The 25,826-nt window shown below is 44.8% G+C and overlaps 2 protein-coding genes across 3 annotated transcripts in view; one reads left to right on the forward strand and one right to left on the reverse strand.

The window, feature by feature from the left end:
- LOC146196216 (uncharacterized) overlaps positions 1–25,826 on the forward strand; it is a 102,765-nt gene that overhangs the window by 53,102 nt on the left and 23,837 nt on the right. The gene's annotated exons all lie outside the window — the stretch shown is intronic.
- On the reverse strand, positions 931–1,733 carry LOC146196218 (uncharacterized). Its single transcript, XM_084598121.1, has one exon. It carries the CDS (start codon positions 1,636–1,638, stop codon positions 931–933), a length of 708 nt encoding a protein of 235 aa, XP_084454247.1. The 5' UTR covers positions 1,639–1,733.

The raw sequence follows: 25,826 nt of genomic DNA on the forward strand, positions 1-25,826 counted from the left end.
GTGAATCGTCGATGACTGACATTGGGTGTTTCTGCCGTGTTAGATCTGCATAGAGTTTCGCACAATTTGACTTAAGGGGAGACACTGGTCTTAGAATGAAAATTTTTATTTTTAGAGATATAATAACGAAATTGGGTGTGTATATGTATTTCTTCCTCCTGTTTTCAAAAATGTAATTAGTTTTACTCTATCTCAATTAGTTCTAATGTTATTGGGAAATAACCAAAGCCTAATTTGGTAATTTCTTACGGGTCGTTAGGACAGTTTCCCCCAATATTTTTTCGTTCCGATTAAAATGTAGTTGTAGCCAAAGACCTGCCATGTGGAGCTATGCTATTTATATTATCATTGACGTACATCACCGTATAAAAATATTCAATTATGTAGATGCCCCACAATTCGAAAATATAATTAGCTGACATTATTGTTCAATAAATTTGATATGTTCAACTTAGCAATATAAAAATAGCATAGCTCTACATTTCAAACCTTTCTGAATTCAACGATATAAGATTTATTAAAATTGCACCACAAAAACCCAATGAAAAATTCCGCAAGGCTACTCATGCCACCAAAAAACATGAAGCTGAGAAAAACTCATTTGAAGTTGACATTGAGTGCAGAAAATATTGGGAAGAATCTTCGACAACGGATGTTACTCAGATGTTCCTTATCAGTTTCCCTACAAAACAAAACAAAAAGTGTCTTATTCCATCCAAGGAAACATTAAAAAAAAAAAAATGTCGAATGTGTAAGTGTGATGAAATTATAGAGGTTACTTTCGAGAAGTTAAGGTTGACTTTTTTTTTTTTTTTTGAGGTGAAAGTGAGGACCGGAGCCAAGGAGACGAGAGCTCCACCAGGCAAACAGTTGGGTGGCCCTGAAAAGGACCGTTGGGTGTGATGCTCGAGCGGCTGGCCGCTAACGTCTTCAAAGGAGTCCCGGGCTGTAGTCTCCAGTTGCTCCCATTTTGTGCCGCCTTGCAAGAGCCTCTTTTGTGTTGGTGCTCTTCTGATGAGCTTCATTTGCCCTGCGCAAACATAGTGCATCTTTTTCGATGCTTCGGCGAACAAGGCAATCACCAGCTTCATAGCCTAGACTTGTAGCGATGGCTACGTTGGTTGCCCTTCTTTGGTTGTAAACAGCAACCGCCTCAGCAGCAGCTCGTTTCACACTTTCCAGTGAAGCATTCCCATTCTTTGAAGTTTGGGTCCAGATAACAGAGTGTAGGCTCTCACTCGCATTCTGCGTCTTTCCCTCACTGCAGCGTGCCAGCAGGTGCTCATCGCTGAGCCTGGCAAACACTGGCTCCAGAGCGGCCCTAACCGAAGCCGGGAGGGCACTCTTGTGCGGAGGTGGAACCTCACCATTAGTCAAGGCTCTATTATACTTGCACCAAGAATCAGCACCCTCGGGGCACTTCGAGTGGTTTGGGGCATCGTCTGTGGATGTCATGTGCAGGAGTGTAGCTTCCACGGCCTTCTTCATGGCTGGAACGTCATTCCTGTTGCTCCTCAGGGCATAGCCGTAGTAGTTCGTGATTTTCGTGATTTTGTCCTGCGTCAGTTTGCCTTTTCCCCCAAGAGACTCACCCAGAGCCTTCTTCTTCTCGACAAGATTCCGGAGTGCAGTCCCCATTCGCTTGTGGACATGGTTGATGCAGTCCTTCTTTTCAATTGGAATGAAGCCGTACACTTCTGCTTCAGACAAGGCATGAAATGTCCGGCTGTCTCCATCGGATAGCACGGTTGTGTAGCGCAGCCCGTGCTTGGCCAGCGACCTCCGAAACATAGTCAGTGCTGCCTCCACTTCCATGCGGCCAGAATTGCAGTCTATGTTTCGTTGGCACTCGTGGGTGGCGAGCCAGGCACTGTACCCTTCATCTTGTGGCTGTGGCCCCGAGGCACATCCAAGGCAGAAATTTGAGTATACAACGTGGTCAATCACGAGACCAGTGTACAGCTCAACAATGCAGCCCACACTGATGTGAGAGGTACGACCACGGGTCATCCAGGAACCATCAAATATCACATCAATGTTCCCGACAGGATTCAAAAAGTCTGCATACAAACTCTTGACGACTGCTGCACTTGCAGCTTCACTTGCGGTCGCTGTACTCTCACAGGCTTCCACAAACGTTTTCAGGTGTCCCTGAAAGGTCTTGTGGTGCAGGCCTCGGTGTGAGAGGTTCATACAAGCACAGAAGTCCGCAAGGGCAGTCACGCCTTTACCGATCGTCTGTATGCCCTTCATTGCCCTCATGTTGACTTTGAAGGGAGTGATGTTGGCAGCTCCGCTTATTCTTGGGGAAGAGAACTGCTTCTGTTCGAAATCGCAGTTTTCGCAGACAAGCAGAAGCTTTACAGCAAGGCCGTACTCCTTATCTGCTGCCTTGCTCAAACGCAGACTTCCTGCGCCGCAGGTTCCGCACTTCGCTTGCGCGAAAAAATTGTTCAAAACCTTCAAGTCCACAATCATGAACTTGGTACCGGCATCAGCTGTCTGGTAATCCGCACTGACGCCAAGAAGGTCAAACTTGCGCTGGGTTGCCGACTTTTCCGACAGAACGGACTTTGTTTGCGCCGATCGCTCAACACGCTGCGCCTGCTCGGTCGACGAATAGTACACAGCATCAACACGAAGTGTACCACGATCCGAGATACGATTCGTGCTGCAACTTGGTCCCACGATGTTGTCATCGGGCAGCGTGCTTGATGTACCCGGCGGATCCAACGAGTCCGGCACTGCAGGCCCCGGCGACGCACTGGTGGCCGCTGCCTGCTGTTTTTTGTTCGACGGACGTTTCTTCTGGCTTCCAAAAGCTCGTTGCATGTTCGGTTTCAATCAACTGTCTCCCGGCATCTCGATCGCAAAGAGAAACTCCCGGCACAAGGCGGAAACACGGCGTGTAGAGAAACACGAGCGCAAAAACAGACGCGCACGAAGCGACAGCCACAGCGGCGAACGCAAGAGAAAGAAAAAAAAAGATGACGTAGACAGTCACACCAGCCAATGAAAGGCGCGGAACGGCCGCGTGCGAACCAATCAGCGACCCGAAAACGGCCTTCGGGAAACCGGCCCGGACCGCCGCTCTGCTTGAGCGACGCCATTTTGAGATAGCTCAAATTGCGCACAAAGAAACCAGCTTCAAAACAAGGTCAAGATGGCGGCGATCGGCCGGCTGCAACGCCGGCGGCGCGCGCGGGAAGTTCGAACAAAGTCTCTCTTTTCGGGGCCATTTCGTCGCTGCCGTGGTGTTTTGAAAGCCGATTTTATCGCATTTCCCGACCGAATTCAGCGTTAATAATTTTACTGTAGATGCTCGAAAGGATAAACCTTCCGAAAATGAGTTTTTCCCAAAATCGAATTTTTTGACCATTTTCGACCGTTTTAAGACCCGCGTCTCCCCTTAAAATCCTCATCTTTGGAGCAAATCTTACGAAAGCGTAAAGACTAGCTGTACGGGATGGAGGTTTTACAGTGCCTTGTGTGACTACTCTGGAAGTGCAAGTACTGTTGTCTGTCGCTTGGTTTTCAATAAACAGCTGTCTCAAGATTGTTTCTTCTCATAGTAACTTGGACATCAAGAAAATAATTGTCAAGGCTCAATATGTAGAGAAGAATGAGATGATAGCACGTGCATTGTTGAAGGCAGCAATAAATTCAGACAATTTTTCCTCTCCATGTGTCCAGACCAAGAATGTGTCATCGATGAACCTCTTGTAAAAAGACTGGCTTCTATTGACAACTGTTAAGAAAATCCATCTCAAGGACAGCCATAAATATATTGGCATAATTTTGTTCAAATTTGGTGCCCATAGATGTTCCTCTTATTTGCACGTAGTGCTGACCATTATACTCAAAATTGTTTAACTCTAGTATCAATTTTAAGAGCTTCGCAAGCGTCTTGCCGTCGATAGGTTTTTCAGATTGTGAGCGCTCGTAAGCATTGACCACTGCCTCGATTCCATCTGCGTGCGATAAGTTGGTGTGCAGTGAAGCGACATCCAGGGTGACCAGAAGGGAATTATCGGGAATGACTAAGTTGAGAATCTCTCTAAAAAAATACATGGTGTCCTTAACATTCGAGGGGTATAAAGGAGGAATATCCCCGATGAGGCTGTTAATGTAGCTGGTGTTTTCGGTAACTGTTCCAATACCAGAGACCTTCCAGGGTTATTGGCTTTATGAATTTTGGAAAGGAGATTGAAGCGGCTAGAACCTGAATGCAAAGGAATTAGTGCTTGTGCAGTCGTGGCCGTGAGTCATTCTCACATGCATTGCTAGCAGAGGCGTTTGCTAAGGGAAGGGGCTGTTGCCTGGGGAAGGAGGAATGGAGAAGTAAAAGGAGCTAAGAAATGAAACAAACACGAAAAAATGGTGTTTGGGCATGAAAAAGGGGAATTGCCTAGGGATCGTGAGTTGGGAATATACTCCCTCCTTTTTTATTTAGGTAGGATTTTGAGAAAGAAAAAGATGCCCAATGTTTTGTTAATTCTATGAGTTACTCTAAAATTGCTGTATAAAAGATTCTTTTTTCTGTCGACTTGATGACCCAAATGTTTTAGAAAGTATGTTGTCATAAGCACAGATATTTAGAAAAGGAGAGATTTGGCATTCTCTGAATGTGGCATTGTGGTTGTTGAAATAGAACCTGAATGGTTTCGCAGCCTGGCGTGATGTATTCCACGCCGTACAAAGTGCAGCATGGCACGTACACCACATTGACGCTGTCGCAGTTAAAGGTTTCTTTATTCTAAAAGTTGCAGACAAGTTACCTTTGAAGTGTTTGTCGCCTGCACATGGTTGCAAACCTCACAGCATAGTTTTCCACACTGTTGACAACCGGGGTTTGGGTTAGTATTGGGTGCTGTTTCAGATTTAACTAAATTGTCCTTAGATTCCTACTGCATTGTTACATTGCTCTTGGTGGCTGTTTGAAAATTAGCATCATCGACAATGGATGGTGGGTGTTACTTTTGTAGATTTCTTTACTTGCTCAGAATGGCGGTCAAAGTCCTCGAGCTCATAGCAAATCTGCCGGAATGAGCCTGTGAGTAGGATATGCTTGTCTTTCATGGGTTAGGTGGCTGCTCTTGAAGTGCAGGTACTGCTGGCAGTGAGTGGATTTCTGGTACAGGGCTGTCTTTTTTTTTTCTGTATTTTGACGTCTGGCGAGTTACATTTAGATGTTGCAGGAGAATGATATAGGTGGGTGAACGGAATTGTAATTTTATATATATGTTTACAGGTGGCTTCGTTATGGGGCCAAATGAGGAAGATATAGTCCAAAAAACGTTTACAGAGGAGAGGTTTCAGGGACTGTGTCGATGAATTGTGTTATGAGGGCTCCCATTAAATATATTAGCATTGGCCAGTGCCATCTTTGTTCCCATCGCCATAGCATTCTCTTGAAGATGGTGCCTTTCCTCAAAGTCACAGTTGTAAGCATTTTGTCAAGAATAATTGAGAGGGTTTCCTCATCCAGGTGCATAAGAGTGGGGTAGAGGGCCATACTTAAGTAAACATCCAGTTGTTTACGCTGTCTGAATGAGGAATATTCGTGTGTAAAGTTGTTACGTCCCTTGGGAGGGTCTCGGCTTCCTGAGGCAGCAGGCAAACCCCAGCTAGAGTCATTTCTGTCCTGCTGGTAGCATCAGATGTTGATGGGAGCTCCACCTTGCGACTCCTAGGTGAATTCCTCGTCATGCAAGGACTGTCAGCATGGCATAGGTAATCATTAGCTTGCAACGTTCAATACCGGCCACCAGCAATCCTCTGGGCCAGCTCACCTGTGAGTGCTGAGGCACTGGCCAACTTTGCCTTGCTTGGACCAAATTGATTAGATGTATAAAATAATGAAATGTATCGGGTTGATGGGTGTGAATTTCTAATTGCAAGCGTTTGATTGCCTTTGTTTGTGATGAAGTTTGATATAGTGATAAGAGCACACACTTCCTCACAGTGATTATACCGTGTAAATTTTTCATTGCATTTCTATTTCTCATATCTTATAAGCGATGGCAAATAATGTTCAAAATACTTATATTTGCTTACAGTGAATACTAAAGATTCTTGCTGCAGACGAGGTGGGATTCTTGCAAATGCAAAAAATAGAAAAAATGTCCCAATTGGACATGTGTATAACCATGTGTGGATCTCAAAGTACAATTTTCACCTTCAGATAAAATGTATGGTACTTTTTTTTTTGCCTCACAAGGTCATAAATTTTTCTGTTATGCTTAGTCAGACTTTTGACCTCTAGCAGGATGGCTGGCTTTCCATTTTTGATGAAATTCTGTCTGGACAAGCTGAGCCATGGAACTCTAGTGTTCACAATAAGGCCCCGTTGTTGACATTGCATCGCTCGTGTTCAACGTATATTTCTCCAGAGCTGGTTTTCACATGCCTTCCCATATCTTGTGGTGTCATTACCTGCAGAGTTCTGGGTGAACATTTTTGTGGTCTGGTCTTCCCAGCTGTGATCTGGTGATGGCACAAATCTGTACAATGTGTGTGCCTGGTTAAACGGAACATTCGCTCCATTTGCCACTGTGTTCTGTTCTGGCCAGCTGTCTGAACACAAATATTTACTCCCTTTGCTCAATTCACAGCAACCATGTCATCATAAAATTTTGATGGATGGGGCACAGGTCTGTTTTAAGAGGACTAAAATTGTGCACTTATTCCAATCCTTAAGCACAACTTTGTGGAACTGCAGTTCCTCAAACTTGGCGCATGCTTGCTGGCAGGAATGTGCTGCAATAATAAATTGGGCTCGTGCGCTGTGTTTGTGCCACACAGGTTTGCAACACTTTTCAACAATGCAGCTTTGAAGGATGCGGCCTTCAGAATGCCTTGCTGGGGTGTGGCTTTTGACTCGAGAGGCGGTTCAGTCTCAGCTCTCCAGTCACTGACTGGAACAGGATTGTATACAGCTACGTGGGTTGGCGTGCATGCCACCTCACCGGTGGAGCTGGCGCCAACCATCTCAGCTGCAGCAGCTTCGACCAAGGCTTGGTCGGCTTACTGCTGCGGTCACGTTACTCAGTCGCTTCCCCAATCCGTCGTTCACTTTCTGGTGAAAGTTCAGGTTGCTCAGAGACTTCAGCACTCTAGCGAGCCGGCAGCTTTCTAGCGCTGATACCAGTTCCAAAGATCCTGCAGTGAGAGCCAATGTTTTTTTAGTAGTGACTCCTTCAGTTCATTGTAGTTTCTCAGCCATCTAACATGCGCTTGATTTGTTCTGATGCTTCAGCAGAGAGAAGAATTAGAAGTCTGTATTGCTATTTTGCTCAGTGCTTCCTTCTGCAGACACGCCCGAAATATACCAAATGCTCTGCCTTATTCTATGCTCGCCTTTAAAGCCTCGGAAACCATTGCCACTCAAACGGTCCGAAAGCATAAAAAAAGAGATATCCCCTACGTTTACCTTGGACTCTCAGACTGGCGGCTCTTTTCATTAAAAAACTTGCATTATGCTTACCTAATTTCTGACCACAATTTTTCAATTTTCCTTCGCAGTAAACTTTTTGATCTGTAGGTTGAGGAGGAGTTTCTTTTTCCTTTCAATTGCTTATCTTATAAGGAATTATCTTATGAGGAATATCTTGTAGTTTAAATTCTCTATCTCAATCTCGTGAGCTTGGGCTCGTTTCGCCAACCGACCTGTGTGCTCAGCCCTCATAAGCCAAAGCCTCAAGCGGTGCTCTCGTGTCTTTTCTTTTTGTCACACTCAATGGCTGCGACGTGACCCATTAGCTCCCGTTCAACCAGTGTTTGTCTGTGTGCACTGGCAGAGGAGCTGGTAGCTCCTACCCTCACTTCAGAAGGAGCGAATGCTGTTGCTGTCACAGGTGGTGCAGCTAGCTAAGCAGCAGATGCTGCTGGCAGGGCCCTTGGAATAGAGGCATGGCTGGCAGGATGTCTGACGCAGCCTGGCTCGGTTGGTCAGCAGAATTGGAGGGACTGTTAGCTGCATCGGCCAGATCCTGCTCCATTTCTGACACCTGATCCTGATGATAATGCCAGGACCAGTATAGGTCCTCTGCATCATCTTAGGCAGAAATGCTTAGTATTAGATGTTGCAGTGAGGGTGCATACTTTGGATCAAGAAAGATTTTTCAATCCTCTCTTCAGGTCACCTAAACCTTTGAATGATTCATAATAAATGAGTACGTGAACTGCATTGACAGCCGAGAGATGTATTTCATGTTCACTATGATACAGTGTGCAGTAACTCAAGCAACGTTTCAGTTGGAGCTAAGCAACGGGAGTAAACCTGGCATATTGTCTGCTTTGGAGAGAATCAGTTTTGGAATACCGTTCTCATATAATATGGCTGACAATGGCTTGGCAGATACGTTTATGCAGTACATTTTGAACTTGAAAACCACTGCGGCGCACAGAAAACACAAGACAGGGAAAGACGCCACATGCTCTGTTTTGTGTTCTTTTCTTTGAGCCGTAGTGGTTTTCAAGTCATGAACCAACTCACCCCTCTTAGATGTAGGTTTTGTTATACTGGTCACACAGGTATACGATAAGACAACACAGATGCCACAATAAAAATGTCATGGCTGTGTACCGTGAATGTCACTGCTGCTTTAAACACTTTGATAACAAAAGGTCATATGCAGAGAAAAAAATAAAATGTTCTCCTCTGAGGAAATCTGGGCAGACATAAAAGGCCGGGATGCTACAATATTTTTTTCTAGACAGCCTATTTTTATATAAAGGTAGTGACTGAAAAAGATGTGCATACTAGTGCTTGCACACCAACTTCTTTATCTCAGCAAAAATTGATTTCAAATTTTAGTGTCGAATTTATATTCAGTGCCGGCAGTACAATACAAAAAATGAAAAGGCATACCAGCTCCTGGTACAGGAGTTGCTTGTGTCTGTGACAGCAGAGCGTCCACAGACTTGCTGCTGTGGATTTGGTAGCTTGCTGGTGGTGCTTCTGGTCGCTGTCGAACGGATTGGGCAATCGAACTCCCATGTGTGGTGACAGCGTCAACCCGCTGCAGTTCATCCGTTAGCTAGCTCGGTGGCACTGAACCACCACCTGAGTATCGCAGAAACTGCTGTTGCTGTATCGCATAAATTCGATACAGCAACAACAAAAAAGACTAGCAGGATAAAAGAAAATAGGACTTACGATTCAAAACTTTCCCTAGTATCGTCCCCTCTTCCCTTCCGCCACTTCTCTTTCAGGATCTCCCAACATTTTTTAAGTTGAAGCCAGGTATGCAGGCGCACATTATGGTGGGAGTTAAACTCCCGCTCCATCAGTTCCCATTCCTTTCGCTTTATAGCCACGCTCACTGCATCCATCTTCTTGTTTTTGATCACTGGCTCGTGCTTTTTCATGATACTCAAGAAGATGGACTGCTCCTTTTCTGAAAAGTTATTTTCTCTTCCCCAGCCTTGGCATCGCGAGCACACGTGACGCAACACAGCACATGAAGAAAATTGTATATAAGAGAACATAAAAGACACTACAAATGCCAATACATTACCGAATGCAAAACTCAAAATATATACAATAAAAACGGACGGCTGCAATAAAAGGTCAGGGGAGCGAGATAAGAGCAGGAAAGAAGAACGATGCAAGCAATGGACGCGGGCGAGCAAAAAGTATGGTTGCAATCTCGACAGGACCTTTGCTTTTCCCCTTTTTGTGATAAACACTTTCAGCAGGGCTTCTGAGAAAGAAGATGCAGAGATCAGAAAATAAGCAGACCAGGTAACGCGTAATTTTTTACATATCTCGGGTGTTCAATAGAAAAATGGGTCTCCTGATAAACATTCGCAGCCGCAGTACAAGTGTTAGCATTAATGGCTTACTTTCTCACTCGCTGCTAATGCTTTAGTCGCTCTCTGACATTGTTGTCCAACTTTCCAGACAACGCACAGAACTTGCGTTGATGGGGCCAGTGCTGGCCTGTTCCATTCAGTCCTGATGATGTTGACTCATCCCAGACGTTCCCCGCAGGCTGATTGTTTCCTCCAGAGGTGTTCATAGTGGGCAATGATGACGGCAGACCGGCCAGGTGTCTGCTATTTCGAATGGCTGATAGCTCCAGGATCGATACCCAGCACCTTAGCCAAGTGCTACGAAGTAGCAGTAGGTAAAACTGTAACAATGAAGGACATTGGGAGGTGGTCAGCGTCAGCTACTCAGCCTGCATGCCTCCGCTTTGTATCCTCTTTTCCTCATGTCCTGACCAACATACCTCAGACATGTCCTCTCACATATTTACATCAGTCAATCAGTGTCTACTAAAGTGAACTAAAATAAAATTTTAAGAAAAAACAAAGAATGTCCTTAGCTATCAAAGTGCAGAGAGCCCTTTCACTGGTCGTCTTGTTCTGACCTCTAACTGTACTGCATGCTCCCTTCAGGCAAAGAAGTAAGTGCACGAGGAATAATTTGCATATGCTTCTACTTTGATTTCCGCTCTGCTGATTGTCATTAACAATTGGGCAGTTGTCCAAACTCCTGTCAAGCCGTCAACCACTTATTTTCATAACCTTTTGTGCTGCACTGTCGAGAAGATATGAATACTGCACTTACTCTATGTAAAGTTGCTGTCATCTCTCGCAGCATCATCAAAGCAGTCTTCTCACATTCTGCGTGCGTAGCACACTAGCTGCCCAGTCTTTGCACTGTCCTTGCGATGTAGCTAACCTTCTTCATATCAGAAATTTTCTGCAATGTCTCCCTTTAGAAGTACTACTCTTTCATGCCAGACCTGAGGGGAAGAAGGGTGCTCTTGTGAATTACCTACCAATATTCAGCCAGCAGAAACTGAAAATGTGAGCATGGCACTGTGCAGTAGCAGTACATTGTGCTGCACAGAAATGCATGTATATGTCACTTTCTCCATTGGCTCTGTCCTGCTGTCTGAAATTTCTCACAGGCAGCTCTAACCTTTCAATCCCGCTAAGTGTAGGTGTTAGCCTGCCACGAAATCACATTCTGAAACTCAGAATTTCAGTTCTTTGGCCACTCAAAAGAATTTTGGCCCACAATTTCTCTCATTAACACCTAATCCTCGTATATCCTAGAACACGTTCGTGGCCCCTGGGGCATAGCGGCGTCCGAAACATTCAACATATTTTCTTCACTGGTGGTGGCCACTTTCGTCATCTGCATCCGCTTGCATGGGACTCTCTCGCTAATTGCACTTCAGGGGGCTCGCTTGCAAGCATAGCACAAGTGGTGCATCGCTCTTGTGCCCACAGGTAAGAGGTTCAGGCATGCGCAATTGCAGTTCTGCTTGCTACACGGGTAGCACCAAACATTAGAATGTTATTAAAGGGTGATGCAAGTTTCCTGAATGCTGCCTAACGTTGGTGGGATGTAAACATTAGTGAAACAGTGAAAAGAAACATTCTAATGTTGACTTTTTGACAGAATTGTCAACATTCATCAATGTCAACATTGGTGAATGACAAAGCTCCGTCAGCCTTATGGCACTTAATGTTGCTGGGATATAATTATGACATATTTCAAAGTGCTAAAACAACAAGTATGTTTGCTTCTTTGTCGTTATTGTTTTAGCACTTTAAAATATAGCATACCAGCGTGAACTAGCCCAATCCATCACCCTTCTGAATATATGTTATCTTTCAGGAGAGAAGCTGGCCAAGCAAGAAATTTATTCTTCCTTCTTTTCAACTCGGCTCAAGGGCGTGTGGCCCCTTTTATAAGTGCAGCTTTTCATCATCACAAAAAAAAAACATTTGCTGTCAACATACCATTTCGTAGGTTTTGTTCATTTATGAGCAGGCTCATAGAACTTTTCTGCAGTGATATGCCTTATTTTATTGCCATTTTTTATTGCTGATGGCACAAGGCTCCTTTTCGCATTCTGACATCACATTTCGACTACTGCCATTCTGATCTGTGTCGTAAGGCTTAGCTGCAGCATGCTAACTTCGGAGTACACAAAGGGCATATTTTCCTCGTCGCTGGCCTCCACAAACCCATCACATGTTTCCACACGCTTTATCTGTGGTCAGCACATTTTCTCCATCTAAAACTGTACCTGTCCAAAAAGAAAAAACAAAGCGCAAACTTACAGCATCCAAGGCGCTGCTCTAGATAGTTTTGTAAGCAGTTGAAGTGATCTTACCGATAGCGATTATCTTGGTGGCATGCTTTTCTCCGTGCCAGCGGATGCTTACATTCACATTCAGTACGCTGGAGGCCTTTTGGTTGTGGATAATCAGTGCAGTGATCTTCGTTTCCACTATGTCTCGCACTGAGACATCAAGTATTGTGGTGCTGCCAGTTTTCTATAGGGTGTAAAGCATTGTTTTGCCGAGACCTGCAAGCAAAATCACAACACGTGCAAGCGCACATGGTAGCCAAGGCCTTGTGGTAGCTGGGTTCGGTTGGATTTGAACGGCTTTACAATCTTATTAATGTTAATAAATATGACAGCTATAACTCCATGATGACAGCACTATTCGAACGGTTTTTGTTTGGCTCTGAAAGTCCGGATTAGTGCGATAAATGTTTCCGTCCCATGTCACTGCTACAGTGGCTAGAATACTGTAAACTGTACCACTGTTCTCTCATCGCCTCATATGCAGCCCTAATGTCGTGGTTATAACCTCAACTTGCTTGTCTAGCCCATTTGGTCATCCTTATCTTCTACGTACCGAAGGCAAGGTCAATCTGAAGGTTCTGGGCCTGAGAAACCGCCTCTTGTGTCCATTAAAAGAGGACAAAATTGCATTGGTCATGATGTGTGCCACATGTGGTCATATAATCAGTAAAGCAGTTTTCCAAAAGAAAAACTCATTCTCTAGCACTGAATCGTGCTATCCTCTTTTTTTTTTTTCCAGCTCCTAGCCACTTTTTAATTATGTAGCCGGCACCTACCTCCATTTTTCTTTGTTGTCCTAATTTTCTGTGTGCTGTGTGCAGCATCAAAAACCTGAGCTGTGAGACAATTACTTTCACAGTCATTTCAATCGCAATATTTCATGCAAGGTCCTATACACTTTGCAATGAATTGCGAAGCAGTAATTCAGTATGCGAGGTGCGAAATAAACTAATGCATTGTGCACCTATGGAGTTGTCGAATTAGTCTTCATGGATTAATTGCGTTTTCCCGGTAAATAAATTTTGGTTTTGGAAAATTGATTGACCGAAAATATTCAAGCATTTAAATGAGCGAGGAATAAAACGGCGCCAATCGGGCGCCACTATGAATGACAGTTGGGCGACAAACGGCGAGTTGGGTGCCAAAAAAATTCTATCTTGGATTAATTATGGGATATGCACTTCTCACAAATGATATTTGATCAAGCTAGGTTGGGTCAAACTAGGGATAGAAAACTGCACCGAGTGTTTGGACAGAAGCCCTTGCCAGAGTGTGCCCCTGTCAGCCACAGGTTTGTGGTTCTTTCCACACCTAAACACACAGCATGCATGTAGTCTACCACAGTGTTGGTGATGCTAAAGAACTGCATCAACAACAGCACTGTGGTTCCAGGCACACAGTGCGAGTGTGATCTTGCATCCTGACGAAGTAATCATCTGTCATGTTTTTGACTTTCATTACTTCATACACGTGCATGCCGTCTGCACTGCTTGACAAACGGCCAGGATGGAAGCATCTGCAGCACCCATATTGCCCCTTGAATTGTCTCTTATAATGCAACATCCAATCAACTGTATCCACAGTATATGGCCTCTACACATTTATCAAATGGCTCACATCATTCTTATCAGACCATGACAGTCCAGTACAGCTGAGTTCATTCATTTCCTGAACAAATGGTATCAAAAAGCACTGCATGTCTGGCTTCTTTGGCCTAAACGATAGGCCTGCCAGAAGCACATTATTAGTGCGCTCTTTCAGTGGAAGCTTATTCACCATGAGCTCTAATGGCCATACACTAATATGAAAAATGTGCATGCCATCTGTAATCCATCCCAGTGTGACATTTTTAGGGCAAAGAGGAAGTTGGCAGTACGCTGGACTTTCTGGTATATCCCCAATGTCGAACTTTAGGCCCGGCTTTTCTGCCAGAGGGCCTCTGGCTTTCAGTAGATTAAGGAGCTCCGACCCAGTCTAAAGAAAGAATGACCCTTCCTTTAGCAACACTTTTGCCGAATGCTTTAGACCAGATGCACAAGAGTTCACCACCTTCTGCCACACTAATAATATTTGTGGCAAGTTGGGCAGTATGGGCAGTAAAAGTGGCTACTGATTTCTTACTCCTGGTCTTTGAAATACTCAAACGCACACAAAGTACACAACATAATAAGAGCACTCAAAGGATATAGCACAATCCCAACGCCCCTCGTCAGCACCAGTGGTGACTCTCTTGAACATTAAGCAGACACACTAGGGCAACACTTTGAATACATATTCAGCTCAGCACACTATACAGATTCCTTTTTGCGGCACTAGGCAAGAGAAGAGAGGAAGCACATACATGATAAAAGACCATCCTCAGGAGGATACAATAGCCCATTCACCATGCAGGAGCTGAAGATTGCACTAGACACATGTGGTAACACAGCTCCAGGTCCTGACAGGATCACATATGGAATGCTCAGGCATCTGCATGTGAACGCTCTTGAAACCCTACTCTCCTGTATAACAAAGTATGGGTCACAGGATGCTTTCCTAAAGCATGGAAGGAAGCGATCATCATCCCAATATTAAAACCCGGAAAAGAACCCACACTTGCTGCTAGTTATCGGCCTATCGCACTAACCAGCTGTCTATGCAAGCTTCATCAAAACCAAGCTGGTTTTAGAGCTGGGCGGTCAACAGCTGATCAGCTCATTGCCTTTGAGTTCTATGCAAGGGATGCTTTTGTACATATACAACATTGTTTATCTGTCTTTTTCGATCTTGAAAAAGCATATGTTACCACTTGGCGCTATGGTATCATCCGCGACCTCTTCTCGCTTGGCATCACAGGGAACATGTTGAATACAATTCGAAGTTACTTGTCTGAATGGACCTTCAAAGTCCGTGTTGGCAATGCATATTCAAAGCAGTACATTCAGGAAAATGGTGTCCCTCAAGGTGGTGTTCTCAGTTGCACACTTTTTGTAGTCAAAATAAACTCTTTAAAAAGCGTGCTGCCAAAAACTATTTCTTGTTCTGTATATGTTGATGACGTCCAGATAAGCTTCAAATCTTGCAGCTTGGCCATCTGTGAACGACAGATTCATTTAGGTGTAAACAAATTGTCCAGTTGGGCTGATGACAATGGGTAAAATTTAACTCTAAAAAGAGTGCGTACTTTTCTCTAAGCAGCGCGGCATCAGGCCTGACCCCAACATTACACTGAATGGTCAGAGCCTTGCCTTTAAAAGGGAACATAAATTTCTTGGCGTAGTTGTTGACGAAAAACTTTTCTTCATTCCCCACATAAAACAGTTGCGACTGAAGTGTCTCAAAGCAATGAATTTGCTAAAAATTCTCTCTCGCCTGTCATGGGGCACAGACCGCGACTGCCTTCTGAATAGTGTAGTTCTATCACGCATTGACTATTGCTCGATCCCGTGCACCACCTCGGCCTTCGCCTCCCTACGGGCACTTTTCAAACTAGCCCAATTGCTAGCCTCTATGTCGAGGCGAACCGATGGTCACTGCAACGAAGGAGACCATCCATGTCGTCGGCTCCTGCTTGACAAAACTGGCACAGCACTTTTCTAAAAAAAAAACATCTCTAACACCACCATATCCAATCAGAGTTGCCACGCATATTGAATATCTCTATGTTCCGATTACTAGTCATCATACAACTTCCATAATAGACCTAATTGCTCCTTGGGAAATGCACGGTGTTAATTGTGACCTGTCGTTTCTTGAAGTGGGGAAGCACGCATCCCCTATTGCCATACAGCAGCACTTCATGTCACTACAGGCGAAGTACACTTGGGATGAATATTACAGCGACGCTTCAAAGTCTGCTCAAGTGTCCTGTGCAGCACTTGTACCGCACTTTTCACTTTCAAAAGCACTGAACAGACACACAAGTATATTTACCGCTGAATGCCATTGAATCCTGCTAGCTGTGAGACACATTAATACAGACATCGATCATCTATACAGACTCCCTCAGTGTTTTAACATCCCTATCCTTTTGGAAGTGGCATAATAAGAACTCGGTCCTGAATTCTCTCTATAACACCCTTATGTCTGCCTATAAACTAAAACTTAGAATTACACTGTGTTGGGTGCCAGGCCACCGCTGTATACCAAGTAACGAGGCAGCTGATAGGCTTGCTGCATCAGCTGCCCTTCGATACACTACAGACATTGATAACATATCAGGGCCTCAAGCCACACATCAAAAACATGATTCGACAACAATGGCAAGAGGAATGGGACGCAGCAACAGAAAATAAACTACACACAATAAAGCCAAGGATAGGCAGGTACACCACAGAAAAACAAGACATGATTTAAAGAAGTAGCCCTGTGCAGGCTGAGAGATGGTCACACATACACAACCTATACATATCTTTTAACCAACTCTCCTGCACCACACTGCTCGAGATGCAGTGATCGGCTTACTGTCATTCATGTTTTAATCATGTGTGCACAACTGGAACAAGAAAGAAGACGTCATTTTCCCTCCTTGTTCACTCATCAAATACCTACACACCCATCCATTTTTATTGGTGACAACCCATTGTTTCCTTTAAAACAGGTGCTTAAATTTTTATCACAAGTAGGCTTTTTACATGAAATTTCTTATCGACGTGGGTTTCAGCCCGCTCCTCCTTGAGAGGACGGATGAGATCTTTTAAAACATCTACTTATACATTGCAGATCCATTATATATCGCAAATGAATTTTAGGCCCTATACACCATCGTTTTTAGCGATATTACAGAACGAATACATTTTTAGGCCCTATACACCACTGTTTTTTATCCCTTCATGAAACATCACAACTATTCCATTACATAAACTTGAGTACATCGTTAATCTTGAGCTTGGCGCTCTTTGGCCTGAGTCGCCCTTGCGCCATTAAAATCCATCATCATCATCACTTGTCGGAGCTCTTGTATGAGGAGGTGATACTCGCAGAGTTCTGGCCTCTTTTTGAAGATCTCTTATGTACACAGTTCTACGTTTGCGCCCAAGCGGTGCACCAGTAGTACTAGCACAAGTTTCGCCACGCCTGTCAGCAGCATTGTGCGAGAACAGTTTGCTACAGACTTCAAGACCCGTGATGACGAAATTTGCGCGGGAGCCGTGTCATCTGCTCGAAAATGCTCACCAAAAACACCGCTTGAGGGTGCCTTTCGCGCATGCGTGCTGCAGCATCGTACATGCTAGGCTTGCCAGACTGCATCAGACTGTAGAGGGCAGTTTCTAGACGCGGCCGACGTAGCGTGGCTAACGTCGCCAGCTCTGCCAGCCGCATCGAAAACGTCGGACTATATTGGGCCCTTTAATGCTGTTTACCATGGTTCTACTAATCGCCAAGTACTACAGCGCTCCAATGCGATTATATTAAGGCATGCTGCTCTTGTCTTTTGAGAGAAATGTAATGATAAGACACATTTTCTGGAGAGGTTGAGGAGCTCGACATATGGTGGTTCTTCATGCATCTTCATAATTTCTTCTTTCGTCATAGGTGTGGAACCTTTGCTGATGACATTTTTTGGGGGAGCCATCAACAGTCCCTTTCTGTATTTTGAAATTCATGTCCTCAAGCACAGCAGGCTCCACATTTCGTTTCATGCCACGATACTCAGCTCAATGGTGTGTGGCCCCTTTTACAAGTGCAGCTTTTCATCATCACAAAAAAATACACATTATAAAAGATACCGTATTTACACGCGTATAACTTGCCACTGCATATAACCCGCACCCCTTACTTTGAACCCCATGAAATAAATTTTAAAAAATATCCTCGCGTATAACCCGCACACTTACCTGCAAAAATGAGGACTAGGAAGTTACAACTGAGCAAACAGTCACCATTTTAGTTTTCAAAACAAATATATTTGAAAATGACTGGCAACGTTGTCAGTGCTGTCGTTCATTTGTCAATCGTCGCTGCTCTCACTGCTGCCGTCCGAGGCTTCATCGCCGCTCTCAAAGACGTAATCATCTTCGGCTATCTAGGCTGTTGCTTATGGCACACTTCTTGAAACTTGGTTACGATGTCGGCCGGGATCATCCCCATCCATCTACGATCCACTGGCACAGAAGTGCAATATCTGGCCTTCGCACACATCCCATTGGCGTAAGGGCGTAAAGGCCGTCGGCCATCGACTGGGCATGTAGCTGCTTCACGTGAGCCTTGAAAGGCTTATTGATGCACGCGTCGAGTGATTGGAGCATGGAGGTCATGCTGCCAGGTATTACGCCAAGGTCTGTGCCATTGTCAGCGAGGCGAGCTTTCACCCCGTCAGCGCAGTGGCCTCTGAAGGAATCCAGCAGCAGCATCGAACAGCGTGCCAACAAGGCACCTGGTCTTTTTTCCCAGATTGCTTGAATCCAGTCAATGACGAGGTCACTGTTCATCCACGAGTTATCTCCCACTCGCACAACAATTCCTGGAGGAAGTGGTGTACTTGGTAGAGTCTTATGCTTGAATATTACATACGGGTGCAGTTTGGTGCCGTCGGCCAAAGCACACATCACTGTGCAGCGCAGCTTGGTGTTGCCGCCAGTCAGCACACTAACAGATTTCGCGCCCTTTTTTTCCAGGGTCGTGTCCATGGGCATCTCGAAATATACTGGCATTTGGTCAGCATTTCCCAGCTGAGATAGCAAATAGTTTCACTCTTTCCTCAGTCCGATGACGTAACGTAGAAAGTTGAGCAGCTTCTCCTCGTAAGTTTCGGGAAGCCGCTGGCACCATGGTAGTTCGCCGCCGCATCGAAAATCCATGCCTAGCCATAAAGCGCTGCAGCCATCCGCGGCTCGCATGAAACTCGCATGGAATATTCATTTCCGGGCCATCTTCAAGGCTTGCATCTGCGCTATTTCTGTAGACAGCGTGGCCACGACTCCTCTGCTCCTCAATGAATTTGGCAAGCTGCTTCTCGAGGTGAGGGTATGCGCCAGTCTTCGGGCCGCGAAACGCTCGCCTGTCCTTGTTTGCAGCTTCGAGAGTCTTTTTTCTTCCGCGAATGCAAGATGTAGTCGCGAATGCAAGATTCGTCAACATCATTCTTTCTCGCAGCAGCTCTGTTGTCGATTTGTTCAGCAGCGGCGACGATCCTGAGTTTCTCCTTCGCCTTGAATGAGTGCCGCAGACACACACTCATGATGCCTAAACAAGGCTTTGGCTTCCATGTGGTCTTCTTCCAGTCCATACTGGCCTTCGGTGGTCAAAAGGATGGTGCAATATTAATATGAACTGCAACACACGTTGATGTCGATGGGGATGCGGACTCTGCACGGCAGGCCGCGCGTTGCCGTGAAAGCCGACCCGCCGAACCCCTTCTCCAGAATATTCGCGTATTACCCGCACCCTCACTTTTCAAACACATTTTTTCAATTTTTGGTGCTGGTTATATGCGAGTAAATACGGTATTCGCTATCAACGTACATTTCGGAGGTTTAGTTCATTTATGAGTAGGCCTATAGAACTTTTTTGTAGTGATATGCATCATTTACTTATTGCCATTTTTTATTGCTGCGTGGCACAAGGCTCCTTTCCGCATTCTGACTTCACATTTCAACTACTGACATTCTTATTTGTGTCATAATGCTAACCTGCAGAATGCTAAATTCGGAGCACACTAAGGGCATATTTACCTCGTCGCTGGCCTCCACAAGCCCATCACGTTTTCACGCACTTTATTTGTTGCCGGCACTTTTTCTCCATCTGAGAGTGTGCCTGTTTAAAGAGAAAAAATAAGACTCAAACTTCCAGCATCCAAGGCGCTGCTCTAGTTTCGTAAACAGTTGAAACGAACTTACCGACAGCGATTATCTTGGTGGCATGCTTTTCTCCCGGATGCTTACATTCACGTTCAGTACGCTGCAGTTCTTTGGGTTTTGGATAATCAGTGCCGTGATCTTCGTTTCCACTATGTCTCGCACTGAGACAACATCAAATATTGCGGCACTGCCAGTTTTCTATAGGGTCTAAAGCATTGTTTGTTGCTTTTGCTGAGACGTACAAGCAAAATCACAGAACACGTGCAAGCACGCGTGGTAGCTGGCTTGGCCTTGGCCGGCTTGGGTTCGTTGGATTTGAACGGTTTATTACAGGCTTAATTAGGATAATAAATATGACAACCGTATCAACTCCATGATGACAGCGCTATTTGAAGGATTTTTATTAGGCTCTGAAAGTCCGGATTAGTTCGATAAATGTTTTTATCACTACTACTCCGTCCCATGTCACTGCTACAGTGACTATAATACTGTACACTGTACCACTGCTCCCTCATCGCCTCATATGCAGCCCTAATGTGGTAGTTGTGGCCTCAATTCGCTTGTCTAGCCCAGTCTGTCATCGTTATCTTCTACGTACTAAAGTCAAGGTCAATCTGAAGGTTCAGGGCCTAAGCAAAACCTGCCTCTTTTGTCCGGTAAAAGAGGGGACAAAATTGCATCGGTCATTACGTGTCTGCCACGTGTGGGTCATAAAATCAGTAAAGCAGTTTTCCAAAAGCAAAGTTCGTTCTTTAGCACTGAATCGCGCTATCTTTTTTTCAGCTCCCAGCGCATTTTTAACCCCTTACCGCATGAATTTTTAATTCTGCGCAAAAAAATTTTCACGGTCTTGATTTGTGACAGAAACATCCTTGCCAAGCTTCATTTAAAAAAAAAACCACGTGGTTGCTTTTTATAACTGCGTTTGCTTCGCGTATCAATATGATACACCATGCAGTTATGGGTATATTTCGTGCATATACACAAAAACATAGGATGTGAAGAGCAACAAAAAGAATGATTGACAAATACGTTGAAAGAGGGTGAAATAACATTTATTGCAGAAAATGAAAAATCTGTGAAACTTGAAGCTCTTGCAGTGTGGTGACGTCACTCGCATCTCCTAATGAAACAATGCAAAGCAGTTTCGCTCCCTGTTGAAGCACAGAGCAGCATTGCACTTTTTGCACGCAACATTTGTGAGGCGCTTGCAAGAGGGCAGCCTGCAGTGCACTCGCTTGGAAAGCCAATTGGGAATGTGGTCCATCTTGTCCAAGCGCACGTCAGCAGTTGTCAGCGGTGGCAGCGGAGCCCTCCTCTTTTGTTGAATGAGCGACTCGATTTCAGATCGTGGTTGCACTGCACGCTTTCTCTCGTGTGGCTTCCCTGCCTTACAGAGTCCTTCTGCAACGGCAGACTTGAACTCGAGGAGGGGTGTTTTGCCACAGACTTGCCTTCGCCACAGCAGCCAGGCATTCACCACAGTCAAGTCCATCAAATGAAAGAAGATCCGATGGTACCACTTCTTAGACCGTATTTTGATTCGGTAGTAGCCCAACATTGAGTCGAGCAGATCCACCCCACCCATATGCATGTTATAGACCAACACAACATTTGGACAGCTCACCATTTTGTGTCTTTTCTTTAGCAAAGTAGCGCTTCACTTCGCCCACTGGTTCACTCCCAATAAATGTTGACAGCAAAGTCACTGTCTTATTGTCGTGCCATGCAACTGCTGAAAGCTTGATCCCCGACACATCGCACACCCTTTCTTCATACGTTCCTCTCTCTCTCTTTTCTTTTTCTTTTGGGAGTGTGCAGCCAGGCAGACGGTTTCGACGCACAGTGCCAAGGCAATGGACTCCCTCCTTTTCTAAATAGACTTGCAGAAGAACAGACGTAAACCAGTTGTCGAAAAACAATTGGTGGCTGTTTTGCCTAGGGATCGTACGCGCCAACCTTACGACAACGTTGCTGCTGGCCCCTAAGTCAGGCTCCCCTGGAAGCTGCTTGTTGTCCGCGGCACCACTGAATACCTCCAAGTCGTAGCAGAAACCAGAAACACCACTGAGAGCAAAGACTTTGTAGCCCCAGCGATGTGGTTTTTTAGGGTTGTACTGCTTCAATGAGCTTCTTCCCTTGAAAGGAACGATTTGCTCGTCGATGCATAGCTTTTCTTCTCTGGGGACTATACTCAGCTGCTCAAGCAATTTCTTCAGAAGTGGTCTTACCTTGTGCAATTTATCATGCCCGATTTCACCAGGCGGAATAAATTTCTCATTGTCATTGAAGTGCAGAAATCGCTTCAGTTCTTCCCAGCGGTTGAGGCTCATCACATCTGATATTTCGTGGTGTCCGATGCTAGATTTTCAATAGTCCCGAGTGCTTGGCAGCTGAATTATTGACATGTAAAGAGCCATTCCAACAAATTTTTCCAGTTCCCCCGTACTCGTCGTATGAGGCTTTTCAGGGCGGCACTGAACTGAGTAACGCAACGACTCCTCTGAAATCATCTCAAAAACCTCAACAGGACAAAGGAATTTGAAAAACTGTAAAGGTGTGGCAAGGTCTGTGATAACTGATGGCATCTCAGTGCTACCAGTGAACTCGATTTCTTTTGGGTCCCTCGCAAGGCAGGTTTTTGTCCACTTCGGTGCGCATTTTAGGGGTCCTTTTTTGCCTCGAGTACTCGATGCTGCAAGAGGAACTTCATCTTCACTATCTTCCTCGCTTTCAGACGACTCGTCTGCTAGTAGGGGCGGCACCTGGCAGGGCAAAATCTCTTCCCCATCATCGTCCGACAGCTCACTATCGCTGCTTCTGTCCCCATCACCTGGAATGGGCCGGACTCCACGTCTTGTTCCACCATAAAAGGTGCCCACATCCATAGCCTAGAATATAAAAAAAGAATTCCTCATCGTCTGGGAAACGCCAATCACGCGAACTTGCTGCATTACAGAAATATATTACCCTGAAGAAAACGCCAACGCATCATCGCACACAAAAATTACCCCTAACTGCATAGAGTATCACATATGATACAGGCCCAGATGTGCTCCTCACGACGCAATGAAAACGTTTTGCACGCTCAAAATGTCTCAAGATCAAGACAAGGAGCTATTCTCTACGCTAATATTTTTTTTGAAGCGGAAGTATATGTCATGATTGCAAAAACATTTCATCCACTTACCAACTTGGTGAGCTAAACCGGCGACGCTGCGTCCTCGTGTTTGCAAACAGAAATGAAGTTCAAAACAGCTTCGAGAGATGAAGCCACCACTGGTGTAGTTGCTGGACAGGATACTAATTCCCGCTAAATATAGAATAAGTTTATTTTCGTTCCCTTGGTGCGAGAAGTTTGGTGTGTATCATATATGATACACACCTACCCCTGTTTTGCTTTGTTGTCCTAATTTTCTGTTTGTCACATGTGCGGAACATCACAAACCTTAGCTGTATGACACAATTACTTTCACGATCATTTCAGTTGGAATATTTTATGCAAGGTACTACACACTTTGCAATGAATTACAAAGCGGTAATTCAGTATGCGAGGTGCGCGAATTAAGCCAATTTATTGTGCATCTATGGAGTTGTCGAATTAGTCTCCGTGGGTCAACATGCGTTCTCCCCCTAAATAAATTTTTGTTTTGGAAAATTGATCGAGCGAAAATATTCAAGCTTTTAAATGAGCGATGAATAAAATGGCGCCAGTCGGGCGACAAACAGCGAGTCTGGGGACAACAAAAAAAGTTACTTCTTGGATTAATTGTTATGGCATATGCACTTCTCACAAATGATAATTGATCATGCTAGGCTGGGTCAAACTAGAGATGGAAACCGGCGTTCAGCAGCCGGACCTAAGGCTCTACTTGGTTCTGCCAAGTGGTTTGCTGTGCAGTGATGTGGTGTAAGGCTGCTATACTAATAATCATTGCCAGCTTTGAAGCTGGTACAGTACAGAATGAGCCACATGCCCTCTGAAAATAAATAAACTGATATGACTGTAGAACCCTACTATATTAGCTGTTGGTAGCAAACCGTGTGCCTGTACACATTGTCTCCAAACTTTGACAAAGGCTGCGTTATACATGCATGAATTTGAGTCAGCAACTAGCTGTAACCATGCTGTGAGCTTGCAGAGTACATTTGACCAGCCGCACTAACACCGCAGAGTAGCTTTTTGCGTTTCGCCTTCATAAACAAGCGCGTATTCGCCACGTATGTCTGGCGATATATATGTGCCAGTATTATGATGACAAACTCGCGTGGCAATGTCTGTCCTCGCAGATCGGTGCTTACCTGATTGCAGTATGCGCAATTTACTGCTGCATGACTGGAGCTGCATGATCGAATTTTCTCGTAACAATTGCATTATTCATCTAATGCATGGCCCTGCAGGGAGCACTTGTTAAAGCATGACACCACAGTCCCCGAGCACTCACGCTTAGCCGTGCGTGGGATCGCCATGTGTGGGGAAAAGGGGATACTGGTGGTTGATCTGATGCTGAGTGTTTGGATAGAAGCCCTTGCCAGAGTGTGCACCTGTCAGCCACAGGTTTGTAGTTGTTCTCGCTACACTAAACACAAAGCATGCATGTAGTCTGCCACAGTGTTGGTGATGCTAAAGAACTGCATCAACAACAGCACTGTGGTTCCAGGCACACAGTGCGAGTGTGATCTTGCATCCTGACGAAGTAATCATCTGTCATGTTTTTGACTTTCATTACTTCATACACGTGCATGCCGTCTGCCCTGCTTGACAAACGGCCAGGATGGAAGCATCTGCAGCACCCATATTGCCCCTTGAATTGTCTCTTATAATGCAACATCCAATCAACTGTATCCACAGTATATGGCCTCTACACATTTATCAAATGGCTCACATCATTCTTATCAGACCATGACAGTCCAGTACAGATGAGTTCATTCATTTCCTGAACAAATGGTATCAAAAAGCACTGCATGTCTGGCTTCTTTGGCCCAAACGATAGGCCTGCTAGAAGCACATTATTAGTGCGCTCTTTCAGTGGAAGCTTATTCACCATGAGCTCCAATGGCCATACACTAATATGAAAAATGTGCATGCCATCTGTAATCCATCTCAGTGTGACATTTTTAGGGCAAAGAGGAAGTTGGCAGTACGCTGGACTTTCTGGCATATCCCCAATGTCGAACTTTAGGCCCGGCTTTTCTGCCAGAGGGCCTCTGGCTTTCAGTAGATTAAGGAGCTCCGACCCAATCTAAAGAAAGAATGACCCTTCCTTTAGCAACACTTTTGCCGAATGCTTTAGACCAGATGCACAAAAGAGTTCACCACCTTCTGCCACACTAATAATATTTGTGGCAAGTTGGGCAGTAAAAGTGGCTACTGACTTCTTGCTCCTGGTCTTTGAAATACTCAAACATATACTTGGTTATGGGTAGATGGCTGCCCTTAGGTAAGTGGCCTTCGAAGTAAAGCTGAAAGGCTTTCTGTGGCTTCCTCCGAACTGTGATGCTGCAGACAATGAGCCATAATCAAAAGAAAGCTCTCATGATGGTTCAATCAGGCACCACTAAATAAGGGTCGAGCTATAAAGAAAAAAAAATGAAAAGCCTTTGGCACAAGCATGTTTTGCTGGTGACTTGGTCACATAGTGTGAACTGCAGGAAGCAACCCTTCATAAAAACATGACGTGACAAACTTGCTGAAAAATGTGAATTCCTAGAGCTTCAGAGAATAATCTGACATGCTTTTTAAATGCAAGGGTTACATTATTCATTCACATCTTTCACAGATTTCCTGTATTTGAAAATGAGGCATAAAGCTATCTTGTGTAAGTAGAACACACCTCCAATTTAAGCTCTTTTGGTTCACAGGTAAATGCACTTTGTGTGACAAAATAAATATAAATGTGTTCACACCATTTGGTCTTGCTCAGTT

Source organism: Amblyomma maculatum, chromosome 3, assembly GCF_055883805.1.
Source record: "Amblyomma maculatum isolate TAMU_Amacu chromosome 3, ASM5588380v1, whole genome shotgun sequence".
NCBI classification, from domain to species: Eukaryota; Metazoa; Arthropoda; class Arachnida; order Ixodida; family Ixodidae; genus Amblyomma; species Amblyomma maculatum.

Excerpts from the sequence above, each read along its gene's own strand:
- LOC146196218 (XM_084598121.1), bottom strand. The coding sequence starts at position 1,638 with ATGGGGACTGCACTCCGGAATCTTGTCGAGAAGAAGAAGGCTCTGGGT.